Raw genomic sequence first — 19,281 nt, 5'->3', positions numbered from 1 at the left:
TGCTTCTGAGTCAGTCATCCAGCATAACTAAAAAGGTACTCAACAACTGCACTAGTAGAAAGTGGATTGTTCAGTCTGATAACAAGTTTCTTTAATCGGGCCAGGTTGCAATATTACCAATGTCTTTTGACTGGGTCTGCAGATTTTGATTGAGGGAATCTCTGAAACTCTTGACTTCCATATAGCAAAGACTGTTTTATCATCAAAATTTAGGATGAGATGATTCTCTGGGTGATCACGTTTGCAATAGCAAAATCCTGTGCCTGGTTTACTGAGAAATCAACATTTGCACCTTGCTTCCACTTTTACTTTTACCTGCAAGCATCTGATGTAACTGAGTAAAAGTAGTAAAACTAATATTACTTAAGTAAAATAAGAAATGTTATCCTGTACTGTACTTCTTTACAAGTAAAAGTGACAAAATGTTTACTTAAGTACAGTAGCTAGTTCATGGGCATCACGGAACAGGGAAGGCTACAGGGGCCATGGCTTCCTCAAAGATTGGCGGTCACCGGTCGGTTGCCACCCACCCAACCCCCTCCCGGTGCTGTACTTTTAAATCTTCAGGTAGCCACTGCGCAGTGGCAATGAGCAGGCCTGCCCCAGAATTAGAATGAAGGGTTCCAGAGCTGGTCTGCACATTGACACTGCGCAGCAGCTGACTGAAGAATTAAAAGTATAGCACCGGGAGGAATTGGGTTGAGGAGTCCAGAGGTGGCGAGAGGATGTGCCGCAGGATTCGGCTGGCTAGGGTGGAGCCTTTGGGCTCCCCACCCCACCAAACAAAACAGCATTCTGCTGCCTATGTGCTAGTTACAGTACATTCACTTAGTTACTATACAACACCACAACTTGGGTCTTTTATGTCTCCTTACAAAACATTTCATTATAGCACTGTATGAAAGGGAAACTTTGGAACATAACAGATCAACGTCTGATTCTAAATAGTAATTACTAAGAACGTAATATTTTTACAATTTAATATATGCAATATGTAAAAGATATATTCTTATCCAAATCATTGAGGATGCACATCACCACTTCTGACCATCAGCCTAGGAGCGAGCTCTGTGGGTGCCAGGAGTGCTTGAGCATCCCCAATATTGAACAAATTCTTTAACTGTGTCCAAGATAGGGTAATTTCCATTGAGTTTATCCACACACCCCCCCCCCCCCCATCAATTTTGAAAAGTTGGCTGCTATGCCCATCAGAACATGCAGTGGAAGGAGTAAGAAGCAGCCAGAAGTGTTGGGGGGAGAAAAGGAGAAACTACACAAAATATATAAGCTCCCTTACAGTATGTTCATAGCATGCATTTTAGCTGTTAATTTTATTTCAGTGCTGTTCCCAGTCTGTGCAAGTTCTGTGGCAATCTCAGCACTGTAGCCATTGGTGCCACAGCAAATTTACAGAATGCCAGGGATCAGATTTTGGTGTGTGATAAGAAAATAACTGCTACACTGGGTTAGATTAAAAGTCAATCAATCCCAGCATCCTGTTTTCAACAGTGGCCAATCCAGGTCTCAAGTACCTGGTACAGTTATTAGCTAAACTACATATAATCTACAAAGCCACCCCAAAGAGCAGAGACTGCTCATATAATAATAATAATAATAATAACAACACAGTTTATATACCGCAGGACCGTGAAGTGCTATGCATTTTACAATGATTATAGAGAATGTTACAAATTGAATAGAATTGACATAGTTAGTGTCTATTGTTTAGCAGATCTGGAGGTCTGGTATTGAGAGAGATATTCTGCGAGTCAGTTACCTATGTACTTTAAGAACAAGTATGTTTTCATTCGTCTCCTAAAATCCCTATATGTATTGGCAAGCGTAAGTAGTTGTTTCAGATCGTTGCCCCATAATGCTGCTTGATAAGAGAGAAGATATTGGTGATGAATTTTTAATTTGCATCCTCTAACTGGGGGGGAAACGAAGTGCAGGTTGGAGCTTCTTTTATGTCTATTGGTTGAAAAGGAGAATATATATTGCCCTTTATAAACAAAATGAAATTCTGTGCTGCAAGAAAATAATAATAATGTATGTCTCCTGTTCTACTGTGGCACCAAGTCCATTTGGTTTTAGTACAGAGCAATTATCCCCATCTAGTGGCCAATATGCTTCATGTTCAACTTCCAGGATGCTTTCCAGTATTATATATACATTACTGTATATCATCTGAGAGTATTACTTTATTGAATATTCTGTTTTTAAACATGGCCAGATAAAATGATTTTACAGCTTATAAATGGTTATTACTAAATTTTTTTGAAGGAAAATCAGATAGCTCATGAAAGAAGTGAACTTTTTATATCTATCTATCTATCTAAAGCTTTCCCACTTAATGCCTTGCTGCTTACCTAGTACATGATCAAACTGTTTTCTAATGAATCTAGCTGATTTAGAAAAGTGACTACACATCCTGAACCTGAAACCTGTGGTTTCCTAGAAACCCCACTTTAAAAAAAAAGGTTTAACAAAATTGCTTATTTTTAAGCCATTTATACAAGAGAGATGAGGTAGTTCACAGTCTCCCCCTTTCTGCCTCCATGTTGTACTTCAATCAATCTGGCTATATGCTGTGATAAAATGTAAGTTCCTTTATCTCCAGAGAACAGCAGTAGTCAGCTTTGTTTAAAGTCAAGATGTCCTTTTTTATGCACATTACAGCATCTGCCTTATTCCAAAAGCCTAAACTGAGCCTAGAAGGCAAAAGATGAACTCATCAGAACTTTAACTTTAGGAGGGCAGAAATGACTTTGTAAAACTTTTCTGACTGATCATAAATGACATTGTGTGATAAGATATTTGAGAAGTGTTGGCGTGGAAACAAAAGCAATGAGATGTAAAAACATAAATCTCATATTAAATAGACAATTAGAAGACATTCATTTCAAGTTTTACTCCTCCTTAAGCTATTAGAGAAAGCAATTTGGAAATAGTCTGTTTTCACTCCTGCAAACGTCTGACTGTACTTTAATATCTATAATTATCTAAGGAATTATTTATCAGTTAGAGCAAACGTTCACCATTACTGGAAGCATGAGGTTCATTACTGTCACAGCCTCCAGTTTTCTGCAGCAACTCAGGAGTAAAGAGCAACAAGATTTAGAAAAGTCTGTAGCAATGTTTCTGAAATTTTTTAACAATTCTATGGTGCAGTTCATAAATTTACATGATTTTGCATGTTAATCATTTAAAATGAACGTAGTTTTGCACCCTTTCCTGTGTATCTGTATATTATTCATATGTTTTGGGGATGCAAATGGGAAAAGATTATGTGGCTGATTGAGGATGAGGAGGTGGGTATCAAGGATGGATAGAGGAGAAAGAATGAGGACGAGTTCTGGAAGGAGAGAAGGATAAAGGCTCAAGAACATGATATGAAGGGGATTTGGGGGAAGAGCAGAGAAGGAGTTTGGAACCTAAGGGAGAGGGGAAGAAGGAGGGATGGTTTGGAATCTTGGAAGTATCCAGATAGAGGAGAGGCTGTATTACCTTTTGTACCCCCTTCTAATCGCTTCCTGTCCCCAAATTAGTCCTTTTTCTCTCTACACACACACACTGACCGGGTATAGGCTGGGCAACTACCCAACCTAGAGTTTGATCACAGGTAAATCAGACCGAACGGTTAGTTTTAGAGGCTAGAGGACTATAAAACTGGCATGCACAAGAGGAAAAAGAATTCCATTCACTTCTGCTTAGAACAATTCTTTTTTTATTGTAAACTGTAAATCAATGTGTATGTAGGAAAACAGTTATTTTCACTAGAAAAGCTTTTTATCTTTACTTAAAGGCTTTACTCTCAGTTTTCCTCCATTGGTCCTGGTTCCTCTGGCTTTCAACTTCAAGCTTTCAGTCCTTTTGGGCACTTGCCCCAACAGCTCAGTCATGAACTAAAAAAATAAAACTAAAGTGATTAGCTTCTCTAGAAAATAGCTTTACTAAGTCACTGCTTATGTTCCCCTGGGCAGGAATTACACAGTTCCAAATCCTTCTGCTGTTCCTCTGCTCTTGAAGCAGGCCTCAATTTCAACAGTCTTCTAGATTTAGTCTGTGGCTTAACACACACATTCCCTCATAGGCCTCTAACACACAGATAAATGGTGAAGATGGCATTCAATAAACTCCACCATTTCCACTAGCAAGAAAAAAACCTGCTAATGCTTCTTTTGAGACTTTACTGCTCAGAGGAGCGGGTTCGACCTCTCTGTATAATTCTAATGGATTGTAGCCACCCAAGAACCCTACAGGTCATGTATTAGAAAGTGTCATTGTGCTACATCAGAATTCCTAGTTGAACTTTTCTTGGTTATAACATTTTATTTCAGCATTACTTCCAAAGTGTGTTCAACAGACTTCCCTGAGTAGCTTTTAAATACTAACCTTTACCTTCAGAAGGTACTACCAGGCAGCTTCTTAGCTTCTTTTTAACTCAAATTCCCAGCTTCCAGCAATTTCCACCATTGCAGTACTTTTCCCCCTCAATCCTGGGCTTTAATCTGAAACTTTAGCTGCAATGCAGCATAACCATTAAATACACGTTGCGCAACATTTAATCCAGCTCCTGCCACTTCTTCAGCCCCTCTAACATTCCATGGAATCACCTATTCCTCCATTGCTAACGTGACCATTTATTTTTATCATCAAAACAGGACATCTATTGTCAGTCCCGCCCCCAATTTCTTCCATTCATTTTTCATACACACATATCTTATTAATTCATAATGATAACCATAAAATTTTTCAAAACTATAAAGCACACTATACGCAGAGAAAATGTTAATTATCTTCATATTTAGGGGGGTTTCAAAGATGGCAAGGCAGATGACTTTAAAATATACAATGTCACCTCAGTAACTATAGAAAAATAGACAAATATAATGCAAAATATAAAAAGCAGATATAAATTCTCAAAACTGACTCATTTTGATCACTAAATTGAAAATAAAATCATTTTTCCTACCTTTGCTCTCTGGTGATTTCATGAGTCTCTCGTTGCGTTTCCTTCTGTATATCCTTTCATTTCTTTCTTCCTGCACTCAGGCCCAACAATTGTCCTTTTCTATTCTTTCCCTCCTTCCTTCCTATGGCCTTGTGCCCCCAGTGCCTCCTTCCTGTGGCCTTAGTGCCCCCAGTGCCTCCTTCATATGCCCTCAGTACTCCTTCCTATGTCCTTAGTTCCCCCAAGTACCTCCTTCCTATGTCCTTAGTGCCCTCACTGCCTCTTTCCTATGTCCTTAGTGCCCCCAGTGCCTCCTTTCCATGTCCCCCTCACTGCTTTCCAGAATTTGTCCCACCCCCGAAGCCAGCCTGCCTACCTACTTACCTCCTTCCCTCCCTACCTACCTCCTTCCCTCCCTGCCTACCTGGAAAAATACTCTTGCTTCCACCCCTCTCAGTATGGTTTCAGGCCCCAGCACAGCACTGAATTACTACTACTCACATTAAACACCAACATCAACAAATGCTCAGTAAATGGCAACAGTCAATCCTCCTGCAGTTTGACATATCAGCTGCATTTGATTCAATTGATCACAAGCTCCTTCTGAATGAACTTAGTGAACTAGGTATTAGGGAACTAATCTTAACTGGGTCAAAGAGTTCCTCATGAATAGAGAATACTGTGTCTGGAAAGATAGTACCTTCTTCCGAAGTTGGAGAGCAGTATGCCATGTGGCAAACAATACTGCAGGTGCACCGCACTTGCCGCTGTGGTAAAAAAAGATTTACTGCATGGTAATTCAGATGGTAGGGTTTACCACAACTGTGGGCAGAGATTTAATTTAATCCAGAGTTTACATACCACTAAATCACATTGGCTTTGAAGCGGTTTACAAGAAAACAAATAAAAACTAATAATAATAATAATAATAATTTATTTTGTATACCGCCATACCCAGCGAGTTCTAGGCAGTTCACATCAGTTAATCAGAGGTACAAACAATGAAGTCATTGAAGTTAACCGGTTAGGAATGTACAATAAAAAAGGAGTAGGAAGAGATTCCTGGCCATAGTGGGTGGTGGTGAAAGAAAGTAGAAGTAAAGTGTATTAAGAGTTCAGTCATAAGAACATAAGAACATAACTGCCATCTCCGGATCAGACCCTGGGTCCATCAAGTCCGGTGATTCGCTCCAGCGGAGGCCCAGCCAGGTGTAACCTGGTGAAAACTTAGTCATCCGTATCCCTCTATGCGCCTCTCGAGGAGATGTGCATCTAACTTGCCCTTAAATCCTAGAACGGTGGGTTCCACAGCAATCTCCACCGGGAGAGCGTTCCAGGTGTCCACCACTCGCTGTGTGAAGCAGAACTTCCTGGCATTTGTCCGGGGCTTGTCCCCCCTCAGCTTCAGTCCATGACCTCTTGTCCTAGTCACATTTGACATCGTAAATAACTTTTTGTCCTGCTCTATCTTCTCGATTCCTTTTATTATTTTAAAAGTCTCAATCAGATCCCCTTGCAGTCTCCTCTCCTCAAGGGAGAACAGTCCCAGTTTTCTTAGTCGTTCTTTGTAGTTCAAGTTCTCCATACCTTTTATCAGCTTCGTTGCTCGCCTCTGCACCCTCTCGAGCAGTTTTATATCCTTCTTTAGATAGGGAGACCAGTGTTGGACACAGTATTCCAAGTGTGGTCTGACCATTGCTCTATAAAGTGGCATTATGACCCTCTCCGATCTACTCGTGATTTCCTTCTTTATCATGCCCAACATTCTATTTGCTTTCTTTGCCGCCGCCGCGCATTGTACTGACAGTTTCAGGGTCCTATCTATCAGTACCCCCAGGTCTTTTTCTTGTTCACTCTTACCCAGAGTTGCACCAGACATGCTGTACTCGTGCTCCTTGTTCTTTCTGCCCAAATGTATTACCTTGCATTTTTCCACATTAAACTTCATCTGCCATGTCTCTGCCCATCTCTCTAACTGGCTCAAGTCTCTCTGTAGTTCCTCGCTGTCCTTTTGTGATCTGATTGTCCTACATAGCTTTGTGTCGTCTGCAAACCATACAGAAATCCTTTGCAATAATGAGAAACCTGAGACAAGTCCGGAAATTCTTTGAAAGATCACAATTCCAGCTCATAGTGCAATCCCTAATCCTAGGATTGCTAGACTACTGCAACATCCTCTACCTCCCCTGCCCTGCCACGATGACCAAGCAACTACAAACAATCCAAAATACTGCTCTGAGACTCATCTACTCACTGAGGAAACATGATCATATCACAGAAGCCTACATCAACTCACACTGGCTACCAATCCAAGAAAGAATATTATTTAAATTCTACTGCATGATATTCAAAACCCTAAATGGATACAGCCCAGCCTACCTAAACAATCGCCTCATCCAAGCTACCTCAACCAGACATAGAAAAACGCACTCCCCTTTCACACCTCCCCCGATCAAGGAAGTAAAACGGTCAAAACAATACGACGGCCTCCTAGCCACTCAAGCTGCAAGAATGGATAACCAAATCTCCAACCTACTGTTAACCACCCCAGACTACAAGATTTTCAGAAAACAAATAAAAACTATACTCTTCAAGAAAGCCCTGAAACAGTCCTAACCACACCCACTCTTAAAACCTCTTACTCTTATCAACACATTTACCTATCAAATGCTATCTAAAACCCATAATTTCACCATATTCTTACCTCCTAAAGACCTCCACTTCCCTTTGGTAACTCTTTATCCAATGTTTATTACCTAAAAAAATTCTATGTCATCGCTTATTCTATTCCTTTTAATTTGTATGTAATTCCTGTTTTTTAGTTGGAATGTAATCCGCCTTGAACCGCAAGGTAATGGCGGAATAGAAATCACTAATGTAATGTAATGTAATGTAATGATTTCACTGGACGTTCCTTCTTCTAGATCGTTGATGAAAATATTAAATAAGATGGGCCCAAGAATCAAGCCTTGGGGCACACCGCTAGTCACTTTCTCCCAGTCTGAGAGCTTCCCATTTATGCCTATCCTCTGCATTCTATTTTCCAGCCATTTGCCTATCCACCTTAGTATGTCTCCCATGGCTTTGTAATTTCCTGAGAAGTCTTTCCTGTGGAACTTTGTCAAACGCTTTCTGGAAGTCCAAGTATATTATGTCCACTGGTTCCCCATTATCAATTTGTTTGTTTACTGTTTCAAAGAATTTTAGTAAATTCATCAAGCATGACTTCCCTTTCCTGAAGCCATGCTGATTGGCTCTCATCAGGTCGTGTGTATCCAAGTGCCGGACTATGCTATCTTTAATCAGTGCCTCAACTATCTTTCCAGGGACAGACGTAAGACTCACCGGTCTGTAGTTGCCCGGTTCTCCTCTTGATCCTTTTTTGAAAATTGGGGTGACGTTCCCTATCTTCCAGTTGTCTGGTATCTGTCCAGTTCTAATTGACAGGTTGGCAAGGTTTTGCAGTATTTTTCCGATTTCTACCTTCAGCTCCTGTAATACTCTCGGGTGAATTCCATCCGGTCCAGTGGAATAAGTGTGTTTTGAGTTACTTTATGAAGTCAAGGTAGGCGGGGGCATCGAGCACAATTTGGGCTAGCAATGGGTTCAGTTTAGCCGCCTGGTTTTGTCAAGGAACCTTTTGAAATGACATAATTTTAGTGAGGGGAAGGTGAACAGGTGAATTCTGCGGGAGCTCTTATTGTTGTAGTTTAAATTGAAGTGTGGGTTGAGGTATCTTGGTGACATGCCAAATACTGTTTTGTAGCAGAAGCATGAGAACTTGAACAGGACTCTGGATTCAAATGGTAACCAGTGCGATTTATAGTAGAAGGGGGTGACGTGTTCCCATTTGTTCAAGCCAAAGATGAGGTGGATGGCGGTGTTCTGAATCAGTTTCAGTCTCCTGATGGTTTTCTTCAAAGAGCCCAGGTAAATGATGTTGCAGTAGTCCAGGATGCTGAGAATGGAGGATTGTACTAACAGACGAAAAGAGGTGTCGTCGAAGTATTTTTTTATGGTGCGGAGTTTCCAGAGCACTGAGATGCTTTTCTTAAATATTAGATTGGTGTGTTTCTCCAGGGTTAGATGTTTGTCTAAAGTGACTCCCAGTACTTTTAAGGTTTGTTCTAGGGGAAAATCCGATCCATTCACTTGTATTGTGGTGTCCTTGATTTTATCGTTGGGTGTTGCTAGGAAGAATACAGGTACTTTAAGTAATTTCCCTCTCTGTCCCAATGGGCTATGAAAAGGAATGAACCAAAAATTGCGCCTTCGGGAAAGATAGGGTTTTCCAGGCCTACATTTCCGTCACCTATCTTTATCATGCATTGCGCCTACATAGGTGCTTTAGGCTGGTTAACACCACTTGCGGCATTAACCATACCCACAGTGGTGTTAGGCAGCCCAAATTACCCATGGAGGCGAGATTTATAGGCGCCTTGAAACTCAGTCAAAAACAACATTTAAACTGTGTTTTTTCCTGAGTTTGGACACCAAAATTTGGTGCCAGTTAGAGAATCCAGGCCTAAATGTCAATTTTTTACAGAGCTGGCTAACACATATTTGGTTAAGTCAATATCCAACATTACCAGATAAAGATAGAACTGACTTTCTTATGGTCCTATTTATGCAGTTATGCTGAATATCAGCACTTAACTGGCCAAGTGCTGACTCTGCCTCCGGACACACCCAAAATAGTTGTTTATTTCTTAGGCACTAGCCACTAATTTTCAGCAGCAAAAACTGGTTAAATGTCACTACAAAGTAATAGATAGCCTTCAGCAAATGACTTGATCAGTCAGCAACCATTTCTGGCCAAATTGCTACGAATATTGACCAGTGGCTATTCATTGCCAATGTTTAGACACAGTTCAGCACTGAATATCCAGCAATAACACCAGGAGAGGTCAGCAAAACACTCACCACCACCAGCTCGTATTTACCCACTTGTTTTGTATTCTTCATCTCTGCTGACAGTGACATGTCCCAATTAGTGCCTATTCTGTATCTAGGTACACCAGCTGCAGGGAATGAATTCGGTCTGCTGCATGGAGAAATTTACACATTTCACAAAATCCACTCTGACACCGAGCTGCAGAGATCGTTAGTAGCCAAGTCATGTACTTTCTTCTGTAGTCACTCTCAGAAAAGGTTCATTCAGTGCTTTAACTCGGCAGCATTGCTGTATTTTTCAAGATTTTCTCCTCTACTCGCTTGTAAGCTCTTTATGTGACAAGCTATCTCATCAATCTTACCAGAAAACAATTGAATCACACAAACAAGTTTTTCATGCTCCAACTCCCTCGATGGATTTGACTGCAGTGTACACATGCTCCTACAGGATAGGCTAATGGGTAGATAGCAGCTCTCCAGAAAGCACTCATTTGCCTACCAAGGTTAAGATCTCAGCAACGTAACTGTCTTTGGTTGAAACAGAATAAGCAGTGCTTAATGAAATAATGATGATGGCATCAGGAGAAATATAGGAAAATATGTAGGGGTGTACAAGCAGAATATGAACTGCCATATCTCACTGTGACCTGCAGCACCATTATCTTCAGAACAACAAATGTAGTGGATAAATTTATTCCCTTCTCATTTCTTATTTTTATGCATGAAGTAACACAAGTTGTCATTAAAACATGTTTTTATTTCTCTGTAGGGAGTACATGGAAAAGATGGATTACCAGGTCCACAGGTAGGACGGTAAAATTTAAATTGTTAATTTATTTCATGCTTCACAGATAAGTAGTAGAACAATCTTTCCAGTCATTTGTATAGATTAATGCCGTAATTTATTTCCTCACTGAACAAGTGAGCAGGGATGTACTCTTTACCAACCAAACTTCACAATTTTATTTTTCAGGGTGCACCAGGCAGAGCAGGAGACAGAGGCTCCAAGGGAGAACGTGTATGTTAGTTTTTATTATTTATTTTCCTTTTTCCTTATATCTCCCGCTCTCATTATTTGATACCAGAAGAGGAAACATAATTGAAAGGATGTTACAATAAGGCATGCTTGTTTCTTGGCATGGTTGGGGTTTAATAGGAAGTTTATTTCTTCTGCTTTTGGCCATGGTTATAATGTTATTCTGTCTCCAGTGGAGTAAGAAAAATGAAGGCAGTTAAAGACCATATGGCCTATCTAGTCTACCTATTCATGCTATCTTCCTCTCCCTTAGATAACCAATGTACTTGTCCCAAGCTTTCTTGAATTGAGATACACTTTTGTCTCAAGCACCTTCAATGGGAAGCCATTCCATGCATTCACCACCCTTTCCATGACAAAGTATTTTCTGAGGATACTTTTTAGTCTATCTCCTTTCAACTTCATCCTATGCCCCCTCATTCCAGAGTTTCCTTTCATGAAAGAGACTAGCCTCCTGTGCATTTATGCCATATAGGTATTTAAACATCTCTATCATATCTCACCTCTCCTGCCTTCCTTCCAACTATAAAGATTGAGATCTTTAAGTCTGTCCCCATAAACTTAATGACGAAGACCACCGACCATTTTAGTAGAACTCATCTGTATTGACTGCGTCCTGTTTATATCTTTTTGAAGATGCAGTCTCCAGAATTGTACACAATAATCTAAATGAGATCTCAACAGAATCTTACACAGGGGCATCATTACTTCCTTACTGGCCATTCCTCTCCTAATGCACCCAAGCATCCATCTTGCTGTCACCATCATCTTTTCTATTTGTTTGGCCACCTTAAGATAATCATATACTATTACACCCAAATCCCGCTCCTCTTTTATGGGGGAGAATGTAGCACAGTGGCTAAAGCTACAGCCTCAGCACCCTGAGGTTGTAGGTTCAAATCCATGCTGCTTCTTGTGATCCTAGGCAAGTCACTTAATCCCCAAATTGCCCCAGGTATATTAGATAGATTGTGAGCCTGCCAGGACAGATAGGGAAAAATGATTGATTCATATAAACCATTCTGAGCTCCTCTAGAGGAACAGTATAGGAAAACTGAATAAATAAACTGTACTGTTCCTTCAAGTATTTGCAGCCTAAATGCATGACTTTGTATTTCTTAGCATTAAATCTTAACTGCCAAATTCTGGACCATTCTTCAAGCTTCACCGGGTTCTTTCTCATTTATCCACACTATAAGAGGTATCTACCCTATTGCAGATTTTGGTATTATCCACAAAGAGGAAAATCTTACCGGACAGCCGTTCAGCAATATCGTTTAAAAGACAGGCTCAAGAACCGAACCTTTCAGCACATCCTTGGAGTGATCCCCATTTATCACTACCTTCTGTCAACTTCCACTCAACCAGTTTGATCATGCCTCTCCACTTCTTAAGAAAGCCCTTTGGCTTCCAGTATCCTATTGGATAACGTATAAAATCTGTTTATTAACTTTTAAAACACTTCTCGCCAAGGCCCCATCTTTCATTGACAGACTTCTGATATCCTACATAGTAGATAAAGACAGATTGTTCACCCTCTCCAAGATAGGGAGAATGAGAGGGCACTCTCTAAAGCTGAAAGGGGATAGATTCCGTACAAACGTAAGGAAGTTCTTCTTCACCCAGAGAGTGGTAGACAACTGGAACGCTCTTCTGGAGTCTGTTATAGGAGAAAACACCCTCCAGGAATTCAAGACAAAGTTGGACAGGTTCCTGCTAAACTGGAACGTACGCAGGTTTGGCTGGACTCATTTAGAGCACTGGTCTTTGACCTAAGGGCCACTGCTTGAGCAGACTGCTGGGCAGGATGGACCACTGGTCTGAACCAGCAGCGTCAATTCTTATGTTCCCATTTGATCACTCAGATCAAATGATCAACAATTATTAACAGTCCCCTCTCTCAAAGTCATTAATACAAAATGACAATATATTTTTTCAGTCACTGCACCTCAAACTTGGAACTCTCTTCCCACTTATTTAAGAGAGAAATGTCTTCTCAACAGGTTCAAGAGCAATCTTAAATGTTTTCTTTTTAAGGACGCCTTTGATCTCTGACTCTCTAAGCTAGGATAAACTCCTTTTCAATCTTAACACTATTTCTTAACCCTTTTCATTTTCTCCTTTTCCTTTCTCAAATCCCTACCTTATGTTTTTCCCATATTCGTTTCTTTCCTAATTTATATTGTATTTCTTACCTCCCTTCTCCATTGGCAATGTAAGTATTGGTATGTACCACCCTGAATGTTATTAAAACTTTTATTTTTTGTACATCGCTTAGAAATAAGATTAAGTGATTAATCAAAGTTTAAATAAAACTTGAAACCTGACTTACCAGCCTGTATGCCCTAACTCTTCCTTCCACTTTTGTGGAAAAGGACCACATCCACCCTTCTCCAGTTCTTTGGTACCACTCCCGACTCTAGAGAAGCATTGAAAAGGTCAGCCAACAGAGCCTCCAGAACTTCCCTAAGTTCCTTTAGTACCCTCTGATGTATGCCATCCAACTCCATAATTTTGTCCACCTTTAGTTTATCTAGCTCCTCACACAGTCCTTTGAAAATTATTCGTTTTTGCCTTCTGCGGTTCTGCTTCTGAAAACTTCATTGAACTAGATCAATCAACTAAGGACAATGAAGCAGGCATCCCAACGGATAGTGGCTGGGATAAATTTAATCCCGTCAACACAGAGATTATTTCAGACCTACTAAATAGACTAGTGAAGAAGCAAAGCAGTTTAAACAGCTGCCTATCCCATCTCTTGTCCCATGCACCACACTCATTTGTTGCGTGGCTAACCAACCTTGTCAATACAAGTTTAGAGCAAGGTCACTATCCGGAATCTTTCTCTTATTGCCCTGACCCCTGTCTCCAAAACAGTGGGCTCAGACCCAACCCAACCAGAGAACTTTAGACTGGTAGTGGAAATCCCATGTCCTGCTAAACTGATTGAGTTCTACACCAACTCCCAGCTGACAGAATACCTACATAAGGTAGATGCCCTTCATAACATGCAGTATGGCGTCAGATCCATGCACAGCACTGAAATTTTTCTACTGAAACTGACTTGTAAACAGTATGTCCAATGTCAGAGTAGGTCCCATCAGGCAAATAATGATCATCACAATGTATGGTTTGATATACAGACTAAAGTGGAACGTGGTCATACAAAACTCAAAATCCTGGATTTTAAATATACTGACTTGTTAAAATGGAGGCATTTCATGAAGAAAGAGCTGGGCAAGTCACTTAATCCCCATTGCCCCAGGTGCATTAGATAGAGTGGGAGCCTGCTGAGACAGGGAAAAATGCTTGAGTACCTGAAAAATTTGTAATCCGCATAGAATTGTAGGATATGTGGAATATAAATGTTTTGCATGGGGACTGAGGAAAAGTGATATGTTCAATTGTTCACAGTTACTTCTATTAAAGTCATTAAATGTATTTTGCCTTTACTTTTTGATTTACCCTCGTATAAGGAAAGTTAATAAGAACAAGAGAAAAAGGAAACCAATATGGTTCACCAAAAAAGTTGCTGACAAAATAAAAACAAAAATGTGGCATTCATGTAATATAAAGGAATGCAAGATGAGGAAAACAGAAGAGATTACCAGATAAAACTGAAAGTCAAGAGAGAAATAAGGCTGGTGAAGGCTCTGGTGGAAGAACAAATGGCTAAAAACATTTTTAAAAGATGAGAATATTCAGGTGTATTAGTGAAAGGAAGAAGGCTAGAAAATGAATTGTGAGATTGAAAGATACTGTAAATTGCTGTGTGGATAGCAATGAAGAAAAAGCAGCGGTACTTTAACAAATACATCTGTCCTGCCTTCATTGAGAAAAATCTAGGAGCATGACCTCCATCATCTGTTAAAAGGTGCATCTGAAATTAAAGTTGATACTACACCATTTATGGAAAAAAGTGTTTATTAACAACTTGAAAAACTGAAAATGGGCAAAGCCATGGCGCCAGATGGCATCCAACCCAGAATCTTGAAAGAGCTCAGAGGGGTTCTAGTAGGTCCTTGAAGATGAGGGAGATTTCACAGGCTTGGAGAACAGCGGATTTGATCCTTCTTTACAAAAGCAGAGACAGCGAAGAGGTGGGAAACTATACCATACCATACAATTTCTTATATCCTGCAAAATTTCTACAAGGATTCAATTCAGCTTACAATAAGATTTTTCAGAGGTTCCAGAGCAATTAAAGTAAGATTCTGGATCTATAATTGGATGGTAATCAGGAGAACAACAAAGAGAAGAAATATGTCTTTAACATTTTCCTGAAGTGACAGGAAGCAATAGGCCACTTAGCCTTACTTTGGTGGTTGGAAAGGAATGGAGGTGTTGCTCAAGGAAAGGATAGTGAGTTTCTTGAAACCTAATGGGTTACAAGATCCAAAACAACATGGCTTCACCATAGCAAAAACATACCAAACAAATCTGATCGATTTCTTTGACTGGGTGACCAAAGAATTGAATAGTGGACATGCACTGGATGTAGTCCACTTGGATTTCAGTAAGGCTTTTGGCACAGTCCCTCACAGGCAGCTCATAAAAAAACTCAGTGGATTAAAGTTAGGACATAAAGTACTGGATTGAGAACTAGTTGACAGACAGATAGAAGAGAGTGGCAGTAAATTGAGTTTTTTCAGAAAATTGAAATGTAAGTAGTGGAGTACCTCAGGGATCTGAAATGGGGCTGATCCTATTCAACATATTTGTGAGCAACATTGCTGAAGGGTTGATAAGAAAAGTTTGCCTTTTGTAGATGCCACCAAGATTTGCAACAGAATGGACTTCTCGGTGAGTGTGGACAATATGAGAAGAGATCTACAAAAATTAGAAGAATGATCTAATGTATGGCAGCTAAGATTTAATACAATAAAGTACAAAGTGATGCATTTGAGGTGCAGACATCCAAGAGAGTAGTATGTGCTAATAGGTGAGAGACTGACATGTATGGATCAAGAGATAGACCTTGGGGTGATGGCATCTGAAGATATCAAGGCGGTGAAACAATGTGACAAGGTGGTGGCCATTCCCAAAATATGCTCAGCTACAGAAGCATAGTCAGCAGAAGAGAGGAGGTGCTGATGCCTCTGTACAAGGTATTATGAGACCCCCCACTTGGAGTACTGTGTCCAATTTTAGAGGATATATCTCTAAAAGGATGTAAAAGGACTTGAGGCGATTCAGAGGAAGGCCATAAGGGTTTCTGCCATTAAACATATGAGAAGAAACATGAGGACTTGCATATGTATATGCTGGAAAAAAGAAGAGAAAGAGGTGATCTGATACAGACCTTTAAGTACTTGTAAGGTATTAATATTCAAACAAACTCTTTCAGAGACTTAGAGATGGTAGGACTAGAGGACATTGTATATATAGACTTTCAGAAGGTGTTCGACTACTTTGGAAAATTGCGAGCCATGAAATCAAGGGTGAAATACTCATGTGGATTAAAAACTGGCTGGAGCATAGGAAACAGAGTGGAAATACATGGACAATACTCGGACTTGAAAAGCGTCACCAGTGAGGTGCCGCTGGGCTCGGTACTTGGACACATGCTCTTCAACATCTTTATAAATGACCTGGACATAGGTACTGGCTTGAAGGTAGGCTTCAGAGGGTAGTGGTGAATGGCACCCCCTCCGAAACGACGGAGGTGATCAGTGGAGTGCCGCAGGGCTCCGTCCTGGGCCCGCTCCTGTTCAACATCTACATAAGGGACTTGGCAGAAGGGCTGCGAGGTAAAATAACATTATTCGCCGATGACGCCAAACTAAGCAATATAGTGGCCAAGAGTACAACAGACAAAAATTCAATGCCCGACAACATGATGCACGACCTACTACTACTGGAGCGCTGGTCTAGGTCCTGGCAACTCAGCTTCAATGCCAAAAAATGCAAAGTCATGCACCTGGGCAGCCAAAATCCATGAAAGACTTACACCCTAAATGGCGAGATCCTAACAGAACTGGAGCAGAACGTGACCTAGGGGTGATCGTCAGTGAGGACATGAAGGCTGCCAATCAAGTGGAGCAAGCTTCCTCCAAAGCAAGGCAAATCATAGGTTGCATACGCAGGAGTTTCGTCAGCCGTAAGCCTGAAGTCATTATGCCATTGTATAGATCCATGGTGAGACCACACCTGGAGTACTGTGTGCAATTCTGGAGGCCGCATTACCGAAAGGATGTGCTGAGACTAGAGTCGGTCCAGAGAATGGCCACCCGGATGATCGCGGGTCTCAAGGATCTCCCGTACGAGGAAAGGCTGGATAAATTACAGCTCTACTCACTCGAGGAATGCAGAGAGAGGGGAGACATGATCGAGACGTTCAAGTATCTCACGGGCCGCATCGAAGTGGAAGAAGATATCTTCCTTCTCAAGGGTCCCACGGCAACCAGGGGGCACCCGTGGAAAATCAGGGGAGGGAAACTGCACGGTGACACCAGGAAATTCTTTTTCACTGAAAAAGTGGTTGACCGCTGGAATAGTCTTCCACTTCAGGTCACTGAGGCCAGCAGCGTGCCTGATTTTAAGGCCAAATGGGATAGACACGTGGGATCTATTCACTGAGTTAGGTGGGGGAGGGTCATTGCGGTGGGCAGACTAGATGGGCCGTGGCCCTTATCTGCCGTCTATTTCTATGTTTCTATGTTAGGTAAGACAAGCAAGGTAATTAAATTTGCGGATGATTCGAAGTTATTCAGAGTAGTGAAGACACAGGAGGATTGCGAACATCTGCAACATGACATAAACACGCTCGAGAAATGGGCCGCGACATGACAGATGAGGTTCAACGTAGATAAGTGTAAGGTGATGCATGTCGGAAGCAAAAATCTTATACACGAATACAGGATGTCCGTGGCGGTACTTGGAGAGACCCCCCCAGGAAAGAGACTTGGGAGTACTGGTCGACAAATCGATGAAGCCATCCGTGCAATGCGCGGCAGCAGCAAAAAGGGCGAACAGAATGCTAGGCATGATTAAGAAAGGGATCACAAACAGATCGGAGAAGGTTATCATGCCGCTGTACCGGGCCATAGTACGCCCTCACATGGAATATTGCATCCAACACTTTTCGCCATACATGAAGAAAGACAAGGTACTACTCGAAAGGGTCCAGAGAAGAGCATGATAAAGGGGCTAGAGGAGTTGCCGTACAGTAAAAGATTAGAGAAACTGGGCCTCTTCTCCCTTGAAAAGAGGACACTGAGAGGGGACATGATAGAAACATTCAAGATACTGAAGGGAATAGACTTAATAGATAAAGACAGGTTGTTCACCCTCTCCAAGGTAGGGAAAACGAGAGGGCACTCTCTAAAGTTAAAAGGGAACAGATTCCGTACAAACATAAGGAAGTTCTTCTTCACCCAGAGAGTGGTAGAAAACTGGAATGCTCTTCCAGAAGCTGTTATAGGGGAAAACTCCCTCCAGGGATTTAAGACAAAGTTAGACAAGTTCCTGCTGAACCGGAATGTATGCTGGTGAGGCTGGTCTCAGGGCACTGGTCTTTGATCTGGGGGCCGCTGAGAGAGCGGACTGCTGGGCATGATGGACCACTGGTCTGACCCAGCAGTGGCAACTTCTTATGTTCTTATGTACAATTCTGGAGAACGCACCATCAAGATATAAACAGAATGGAGTCAGTTAAGAGGAAGACTACAAAAATGGTCAGTGGTCTTCGTTATAAGGGGACAGAGTTAAAGATCGACGGATAGACGGGAGAGGGGAGATTTGATAGATACATTTAAATACCTACATAAATGCACATGAGGAGAGTCTCATTCATTTGAAAGGAAGTTCTGAAATGAGAAGGTATAGGATGACGTTAAAAAGTGATAGGCTCAGGAGTAACCAAACAAAATACTTTTTACAGAAAGGGTGGTAGATGTATGGAATAGTCTCCTGGTAGAGGTAGTAGAGATGAAGACTAAATTCAACAAAGCATGGGAAAGGCATGTGGGCTCTCATAGGGAGAGGAGAAAGATAGTGGATGCTGCAGATGGGCAGACTGAATGGGCCATTTGGCCTTTATCTGCTATCATGTTTCTATGAAATATCAAATGGTGTGACCAAAGTGAGTACAAAAGTACAAGTTCTTCTTTTAACTAAATCATGTTAATACAGTTATTGTCTTATTACATATTATTTTCTTAAATTGGAATAGGGAGATCCAGGTATACCAGGAGATAGAGGACCACAGGGTGAAAGAGGAAAACCTGGTCCAATAGGAGAAAAGGGAATTATGGGACCTCTTGGACCACCAGGAGAGCGAGGTTATCCAGGACCACAAGGTCATGCAGGTCCTCCAGGCCCTGTAGGTGCTCAGGTAAGAAAATGCATGGTAAAATTAAACTTTCAAGATACTATGAAGATACAGTACTAACAAGTA

General features: G+C 41.1%; 1 protein-coding gene across 5 annotated transcripts in view; it reads left to right on the top strand.

Moving 5' to 3' along the window:
* The window catches only part of COL19A1 (collagen type XIX alpha 1 chain), an 885,342-nt gene that overhangs the window by 763,826 nt on the left and 102,235 nt on the right, over window positions 1–19,281 (top strand). For all 5 annotated transcript variants that reach the window (XM_033936698.1, XM_033936699.1, XM_033936697.1 and 2 more), the window contains exons 46-48: window positions 10,617–10,652; window positions 10,821–10,865; window positions 19,057–19,218. In XM_033936698.1, the coding sequence (XP_033792589.1) occupies window positions 10,617–10,652; window positions 10,821–10,865; window positions 19,057–19,218 (243 nt within the window). The remainder of the gene's footprint in view (window positions 1–10,616; window positions 10,653–10,820; window positions 10,866–19,056; window positions 19,219–19,281) is intronic.

Source organism: Geotrypetes seraphini, chromosome 3 (assembly GCF_902459505.1).
Source record: "Geotrypetes seraphini chromosome 3, aGeoSer1.1, whole genome shotgun sequence".
Taxonomy (NCBI): domain Eukaryota; kingdom Metazoa; phylum Chordata; class Amphibia; order Gymnophiona; family Dermophiidae; genus Geotrypetes; species Geotrypetes seraphini.
This window is presented reverse-complemented; position numbering and strand designations above follow the sequence as displayed.